General features: G+C 50.0%; 1 protein-coding gene across 1 annotated transcript in view; it reads left to right on the top strand.

The window, feature by feature from the left end:
* The first annotated feature begins 4695 nt into the window (after positions 1-4695).
* The window catches only part of CRHR2 (corticotropin releasing hormone receptor 2), a 201264-nt gene continuing 197168 nt past the window's right edge, over positions 4696-8791 (top strand). Inside the window, exon 1 of the mRNA XM_082192528.1 lies at positions 4696-4914. Within this exon, the coding sequence (XP_082048654.1) occupies positions 4846-4914 (69 nt within the window). The 5' untranslated portion in view covers positions 4696-4845. The remainder of the gene's footprint in view (positions 4915-8791) is intronic.

Genomic DNA, 8791 nt, shown 5'->3' with positions numbered 1-8791 from the left:
GAATTCTAACTCTGTGAGGGATCAACTTGGTCATGTACTGGCTTGCTCACGTACACAGACTGGATCCCCAGGGACGTGCTCTGTGGGGAGCTGGCTTCAAGCACCAGGCCTGCTGGCAGACCAACTCTGCATTGCAAAGATGCCTGCAATGTGAAGGCTGACAACGTTAACCCCTTGCAGACAACCGACCGCAGTGCCTGGAGGCAGACAGTCAGGTTGTGTATCCACAGCGGTGATCAGAGGAGGAATAACTGCGGGGAGGAGCTCAGAGGGAAGAAACCCCATAGTGCATTTGCAGCAGCGCAATTGGACGCCTTCATCTGCTCCAGCTGCAACAAAACATGTCTCTCCTGTATCAGTCTCTACAGCCGCAGCAGACGCTGTAACTCTCTGGTAATTTGACTTTACTCCTCAAGGTGCATCCTTCTATTGTCTCCTGAGACAGATGGAGTAAGGGATAAACGTCTATGCCCATACTTCTCCAAGGAAAAGGATGCTCTCTGGAGCCAGTGTGGTGTAGTAGTTAAGAGCAGTAGACTCGTAATCTGGTGAACCGGGTTCACTTTCCCACTCCTCCACATGCAGCTGCTGGGTGACCTTGGGCTAGTCACACTTCTCTGAAGTCTCTCAGACCCACTCACCTCACAGAGTGTTTGTTGTGGGGGAAGAAGGGAAAGGAGATTGTTAGCCACTTTGAGACTCCTTAGGGTAGTGATAAAGCGGGATATCAAATCCAAACTCTTCTTCTTCTTCCATATCTTCAGGCTTCATCCTCAGATTCCAAAACAAGACAGGGCATTTTCACCTTGAGGTTGCCCCATGCCTCTGTTTTTCCTTCCGCCGAAGCCTGAAATCCAAACCAAACCTTGTTTCCATCAGTTAAAAGCAGCAGCAGCAGCAGCAGCGGCATCCCACCCTCCCTTCAATAAATAAATAAAAGATAACGAAACATTTCTAATAATAGTGAGCTTAGAACCTGTTTCTTTTTTAAGAAAACAAGAGGAGGATTTATATTTTGACAGGCTTCCTTTCAACACGGAATTCTTCTCGGGAACAGAGGCTGACTAACTGAAGTATTTATATAGCAGCTGGGTAAACACTAGGGGCAGTGGGATAGTGGCTCCTCTGTAAAAGTATCAATACTGGACTTTGCAGCAGAGGGTGTCAGGGAGAGATGACTAGGGAAGACCCTCCTTCAGTTCTAAAAGGGGTCCCAGGTCACAAAAGGGAAGTTTATTTATTTATTTGGGGGGGGGATGCTAAGTTCCAAAGTGACTCAGTTCCTTACACAACAAAGGGTTTTGAATTGGAAGAAGAAGAAGAGTTTGGATTTGATATCCCGCTTTATCACTACCCTAAGGAGTCTCAAAGCGGCTAACATTCTCCTTTCCCTTCCTCCCCCACAACAAACACTCCGTGAGGTGAGTGAGGCTGAGAGACTTCGGAGAAGTGTGACAAGCCCAAGGTCACCCAGCAGCTGCATGTGGAGGAGTGGGGAAGCGAACCCAGTTCACCAGATTACGAGTCCACCGCTCTCAACCACTACACCACACTGGCTCTCATAGGCGCAAGACCTACCTGATTGCTGTGCTCCTTAGGCCTGGTGCTCCCGAACAGACCTTGTTCCTTTTAATAAAACATTAACCTCCCTTATTCTGTGCGACTTATTCCCAACACCCTCTCCTGACTGCACTCAAATGTGTCATTTAAGTGCCTCATTGTGTTGTTCATGTGAGCTGCCCTTTTCACATAGCTGCTTCCTGTGCCAGCGATGTTAGCCACAGTGGTTGGGTGAAAACAGTGTGAGAAACGACCAGGGAGTGCGCCGCTCAATCGGCAAGGTAAACAATATTCGGTGTGTGTGTGTTCACCTACCTCTTTCTTGGTGGGGTCCACTCCCTCTGGAAGGTCATCTACCGTCTTGTTGATCAAAGCATCTCTGTGATATGCGCCAGTCCCATTGGTCTCCACGGAGGTGGGGTTGTTGTTGCTGTAGCTGCCACCGCCACCACCATTACTGGAGGGCGGCTGGTGTACTGGTGACCTCCTTTCAGTCTCCGAAATGGCTGAATTGGGGGCAGGCTTACTGCTGGCATTCCTGTTGTTCACGTTGGCATTTTTAAGGTCCTGCAAAAATATAGGAAAAGCCCGTGAACAGGAGGACATATTTGGGGAGGAGGAAGGCTACTAGCCATGATGGCTATTCTCTGCTTCTATGGTTGGAGGCAGAAATGCTTCTGAATGCCAACTGCAGAAAGCCACAGGAAGGGAGCGGGACCTTGCACTCAGGTCCCGCTTGCAAGTTTCTTACAGGCATCTAGTTGGCCACTGTGAGAACAGGATGGTGGCCTAGATGGGCCGCTCTTCTGGTATCCGTAAGAGGGGAAAGCCTTGCTTTCTGCTGCCCCGGAGAGCAGGACTAGGTCTGGTGGGCTTAAGTAATAGGATGTCATAATAATAATAATAATAATAATAATAATAATAATAATAATAATACAGTGGTACCTCAGGTTACAGATGCTTCAGGTTACATACTCCGCTAACCCAGAAATATTACCTCGGGTTAAGAACTTTGCTTCAGGGTCAGAACAGAATTGTGCAGCGGCGCGCGGCAGCAGCAGGAGGCCCCATTAGCTAAAGTGGTGCTTCAGGTTAAGAACAGTTTCAGGTTAAGAACAGACCTCTGGAACGAATTAAGTACTTGACCCGAGGTACCACTGTAATAATTTATTATTTATACCCCACCCATCTGGCCAGGCCTCCCCAGTCACTCTGGGCGGCTTCTAACAGAATATTAAAATACCGTAATACATCAAACGTTAAAAGCTTCCCTAAACAGGGCTGCCTTCAGATGTCTTCTAAAAGTCTGGTAGTTGTTCTTCTCTTTGACATCTGGTAGGAGAGGGTTCCACAGGGCGGGTGCCACTACCAAGAAGGCCCTCTGCCTGGTTCCCTGTAACTTGGCTTCTCGCAGTGAGGGAACCGCCAGAAGGCCCTCGGCACTGGACCTCAGTGTCCGGGCAGAACAATGGGGGTGGAGACGCTCCTTCAAATATACTGAACCAAGGCCGTTTAGGGCTTTAAAGGTCAGCACCAACACTTTGAACGTGTGTGGAACAGTTTGACAATGGAACCTGTTCCTTCTGGGCTCCCCTTGCCTTTGGGTGGGCAGTAATCTGTCGTGGTGGCACCATCAGGGCAGGACTTTAGGACAGGATGAAAGGGGGGGAGACACACAGAACAGGCTTCCCCCAGAGGAGAGGCAGTTTAATTGATGGAAACAATATAGGCATTCTGTATGTGCTGAGAGGCTATTTGGTCTAGGGCATAGGTAGGCAAGGGACATGGGTAGCGCTGTGGGTTAAACCACAGAGCCTAGGACTTGCTGATCAGAAGGTTGGTGGTTCGAATCCCCGCGACGGGGTGAGCTCCCGTTGCTCGGTCCCTGCTCCTGCCAACCTAGCAGTTCGAAAGCACGTCAAAGTGCAAGTACATAAATAGGTGTATTTCCAGTGGGAAGGTAAACAGCGTTTCCGTGTGCTGCTCTGGTTCGCCAGAAGCGGCTTAGTCATGCTGGCCACATGACCCGGAAGCTGTACGCTGGCTGCCTTGGCCAACAAAGCGAGATGAGCGCCGCAACCCCAGAGTTGGTCACGACTGGACCTAATGTTCAGGGGCCACTTTACCTTTACCTATGGGTAGGCAAACTAAGGCCCGGGGGCCAGATCCGGCCCTATTGCCTTCTAAATCCAGCCTATGGATGGTCCGGGAATCAGCGTGTTTTTCCATGAGTATCCTTTTATTTAAAATGCATCTCTGGGTTTTTTGTGGGGTGTAGGAATTCATTCATTTCCCCCCCCCCAAAAAAAAAAATATTGTCCAGCCCCCCACAAGGTCTGAGGGACAGTGGACTGGCTCCCTGCTGAAAAAATTTGCTGACCCCTGCTCTAGGGACCCAAAGCTCAGATGAACCCTTTGCTTCTCTAGAGCTGCAATCCCGAACATAGTTCATCTGAGAGTAAACCCCACAGAATTCAGCTTGGGCATTGACCTGCCTAGGCTTGCGTTGCGCCGGTCTAAGTCTTCCTCCTTGGACCCCAAGAGCTTCTGGGGTCCCTGCTTGCTGTGGAAACAATCTACTGGTGGACTTCTTATGGGCATCTGCAGAGAACAGGTTGGTAGACCAGATGGGCAAGATCCTGCAGGGCTCTTCTTGTTCTCCAGATACCCGCGGAGGCTGACCTGCTGGCAACTCATACACCCCAGTCCGCGAATGGGCTGATTGTAGTGCTTCGGTGGAGAGAGGGGAGATCGCTTTGCACGTGCCCAGGAGCCCCCACACCCCGCTCTCTCTCCGAATACCTTCCCCACCCCAGCCCTGCTTCCTGAAGCCAGGAGCTCTCCATAAAACCTGCGCTCTCGCCCGCGTGAGAAGTGCCACCACGACGCCGGGTCAGTGGGCAGCTTTCTGGAGGCGCGGGGTGGGGAGGCCCTTTGCACCTGCTCAGAGGTCCCCTTGTCTTCCTCATCTGTGATCTTAGCACACACAGAGAGAAAGAGGGAGGACCCTGCAACCGAAGGCAACGGGAGTTTCTCGCGCCTGCTTCCCCCTGGATGCTCACGGGCGGGGGGACCTGAGCGAGGCAGCCTCGGGCGGAGCGCGCAGCGAGCGCAGGAGAAGGCGGCGGCTCTGCGGCAGCAGAGGAAGTTAGTTTGCCTGGGACTGGCCTTTTATTAGCGGCGGCGGCGGCTCCGGGCGCCTGCGATGCGCTTGCCTCTGCCGGAGCCGACGCGCTCGGGCCGGGCGTGAGGCGGAAAGGACGGCCGGCACCGGGGACTGTCCTCATGGGGAGGCGATCGGCCCAGCCGCGCAGCCCCCGAGCGCTCCCCGCCGCTTTCTTCTTCCTGCTGCCGGTAAGTGGCCGGAGAGAGGTCTCTTTGGGGGGGAGGGGAGGAAGAGGCGCCTCTACGGGGAAACCCGCCCCCCCCCGCGCGCACCTAGCTCACACCTGCAGTTAGGGACCTGCGAAGCTGGTTGGTTGGTCCGGCCAGCTCCGTGGTGTCGACACGGACCGGCAGCGGCTCTCCGGGTCCCCCCCCCCCAAAAAAAGCCTTACCTGGAGATGTTTCCGAGGACCTTGCGCGCGCCACGAGGATGCTCTGGTACACGTGTCTGCGACGCCTGGCTTGCTGTCCCATCCCCAGTAGTTGGGGGCTGGGGGGTGAAGGCCCATAGGTAGCAGGAAGGGGGTATTGCCCCCCCCCGAAGGAAGGGGAGTGGGGAGCAAATTGCAGGGCACAGAGGAACGCTAGGGCTATTTATTTCATACTATCATTGCAGAGTTAGAAGGGGTTCCAAAGGTCATCCAGTCTAACCCGCTTTTAATGCAGCTGAGGAGAGGGTTGTTGTCTTGCTTGTGGGCACCTGCCACCTTCTTTCTTTCTATATTTATGCCTTGCTTTCGCCCTGAGGTGGTGCACATGGTTTCTGCACGCATGCACACACACGTCACATTATCTTCACAACAACCCTGTGAGGTAGGGCCAGCAGCTGTGAGAACAAGATTCTGGGCTAGAGGGGTCTCCATAGAAATCCCTTTCCCCCCCCTTTTTAATCAGTTTCTTTAAAAAAAAAAACAATCAGGGAACTCGCTGCAATCTTTCCCTACTTGCTTTGAGGTGCAATTGCCTCCACAACACACCCAAAGTTGGTGGTCCTTCCCTGAAGTAAGAAGAACAGAAAACACTCTGCACATGAACAGAGGACCTCTTTTTAGATAGGTTTAATAATCACCTTGCTCATGGGGTGAGGGACAAGTCCCCAAGCCCTGGGATTCAGCTCTGGTGTGCTTTGAATTAAGCCCCCTTCATAACTATTAGGGTTATTATAATTAACTACCTTGCACCCTAAAAAGATGATCACATCCGGATTTCAGCCTGTGATGAAGTTTGTTCGTTTGTTCCCAGCGGCGATAGCAACTGCACCTTTTCACACTGGGACTTCCTTTGAACTGGGGGTCCCTAAGACCCAAACCTAGGCCCCAAATATCTGAGAGATAGCCTCCTCTCCTACAGACCCTCTCAGGTGTTAAAATCAGCAGAGGGGTCTCTTGTGGTAGATCCACTGCCATCCTTTAGACAGGGCCTTCTCTGCAGCAGCCCCTAAATTGTGGCAATCTCTCCCTGTGGAGGTACATCAGGCACCCTCACTGCACAGGTTTTGGGTGAACACTGAAGATGCATCTTTTAAAAATTATTATTATCCTTTATTAAATTTGTCTACTGCTCAGTGCTTGCAGATCTGTTTTTTATTGCAGTCTGCGCATTGCCTTGAGATGGGCATAGGAGGCAATTATTATTACATAATAGGTTGTGTCAGTAGATTACATTGCTAACAAGGACCATGCTCCATTGTGCTTGGTTCAGATGGCTTTCCAGGGTGGAATGATCCACTATTGCTAGAAGACCTGCCCTTTCTGGGCACATGATTCGAGGCTCTCCAGTGATGCTGTCTGTGTGCTGTGAAGAGAGTCTGGGACTTGGCTTAGGAAATATGTATGAGCCAAACCTTTTGGAAGCCGTCCATTTTTGTTGTTGTGCTCCCACAGTGGTGTGGCTGATAATTTCAGCTGGTTCCGATTGTGTGTCGATTTCAGTTCTTTGGGTTTCTTTCCCTATGTTCCATTTCTCTTGGTTGCACTGCACTATGGGTTTTGTAATCTATAACTAAATAAATGGATGGTTGCATTCCTGCATGACGTATACAAACATATATTCCTCTTCCACAACGTAGAGCTGCTAGGATGTCTCCTGCCCAGGTGCGGATCAGGCCCATATATCTGCTTAGATATTTAAGAAGTTAGCTCCATTATTCCATGCCCTGAAGGTATGTGTTGCTCATGAGAATAGCGATTTGGTGGACAAAGGGAAGAGACTGAAAAGTGTCAACAATACAAATGTGTTCGTTGTGAGAATGTTCAGGGTGGCAGGAGAGGATATATTGTTTATTAATATCCTTCCTAAGTTGCGCTTATGAATAGGGATGCAGGTGGCGCTGTGGGTTAAACCACAGAGCCTAGGACTTGCCGATCAGAAGGTCGGCGGTTTGAATTCCCACGATGGGGTAAGCTCCCGTTGCTCGGTCCCTGCTCCTGCCAACCTAGTAGTTCGTAAGCATGTCAAAGTGCAAGTAGATAAATAGGTACTGCTCTGGCGGGAAGGTAAACAGAGTTTCCGTGTGCTGCTCTGTTTTGCCAGAAGCGGCTCAGTCATGCTGGCCACATGACCCAGAAGCTGTACACTGGCTCCCTCGGCCAGTAAAGCGAGATGAGCGCCGCAACCCGAGTCATTACGACTGGACCTAATGGTCAGGGGTCCCTTTACCTTTTAACTTGTGCTAGCAATTTCCTTTACTTAGCAGAGTTTACGTTCCCCTTCTAATATGCACAGCAGATAGCTGGTTGCAGGCTTGTGTAAGCCTCTCACTATCATACAATTCAGTAATGAATTGTATGTTCCTGGTAAGTTCCCCTTTATCCCTCTTAAAAGAATAAAGACACAACAATCTTATTTAAAGTCAATAAAAGAAGTTTACTCACATCAGTTCACAGTTGGATCCCTGAAGGCAGACTTAGTTACAGATATGTACATGTGGATCTATCCCATATGGGGGAATAATCCAGTGCTTCTGCTGGCTGAGAGCTAGCAGAGCATTCCTAGCTAAAAAGCTGGTCCAACGAGGAAGGAAGTGAAAAAGAGAGGGTGTGGCAGCATGCCTTGTCCTTTTGTTACCTGGACTGGTAAGGTCACACCCACCTCTAGTCACATGCAAAAGGAAGGATGCTCTAGCCAGGAGGAAAACAGGAAGTTTTCAACTGGCTGAACCAAACATTCCCCTGCATGTCCACTCTAGGAAAACAAGGAATGTTGTACTTGACTGCTCTCAGTGGATTGCAACCCACATTTGTGTGTGGATACATATGTTTTGAACCAGCAAAAGATAGTGCAAGAAATTAAGCCGTCACTAAGAATGCATTCAGTTTGGGGTGTAAAGGATGGAATGTTACAAACAGCATGATCGACAATACATAATGTTTGCTCAGGCAAGCATGGCTCGTAAGTAGATTTTGTTGAAAGTTCGGTGGATTTTGGTATGGCTGCCAAAATGATTTGGACCAGACTTTGGAAGTAATGGAATTTTAATATTTAATGCAAATTCTGGGGTTTGTTTTTAATCTAGCAATTAGGAAAGCTTAATGTCTGTTTTGGAACATAGGAAACTGCCTTATAGAAACTCACATTATTCATCCCTTTAGCTTGGTACTGTCTCCAAGTGTGGAACCTGTGAGGCATGTGAACCTTCAGAAGTTTCTGAACTACAGTTCCCATCATCCCTGACCATTAGCCTTGTTGGCTTGGGCTTATGGGAGTTGGAGTCCAGGAAAATTGGGGGGGGGGTTCAGAGGCTCCCATTGGCTGTCAACACAGACTGGCAGTGGCTCTCCAGAACAGGGGTCAGCAAACTTTTTCAGCAGGGGGCCAGTCCACTGTCCCTCAGACCTTGTGGGGCCGGACTATATTTTGAAGGAAAAAAAATGAACAAATTCCTTTCGCCTCAAATAACCCAGAGGTGCATTTTAAATAAAAGCACGCATTCTACTCATGCAAAAACACCCTAATTCCCGGACCATCCGCAGGCCAGATTTAGAAGGCAATTGGGCCAGAACCAGCCCTTAGGTTGCCTACCCATGCTCCAGAGTTTTAGAAAGAGGTCCCAAAGGAATGGTTGAGG

The sequence above is a fragment of the Podarcis vaucheri genome, assembly GCF_965113315.1.
Source record: "Podarcis vaucheri genome assembly, chromosome: 12".
Classification (NCBI taxonomy): Eukaryota; Metazoa; Chordata; class Lepidosauria; order Squamata; family Lacertidae; genus Podarcis; species Podarcis vaucheri.
Note: the sequence above shows the minus strand (reverse complement) of the source record. Positions and strands in the feature narration are given on the sequence as shown.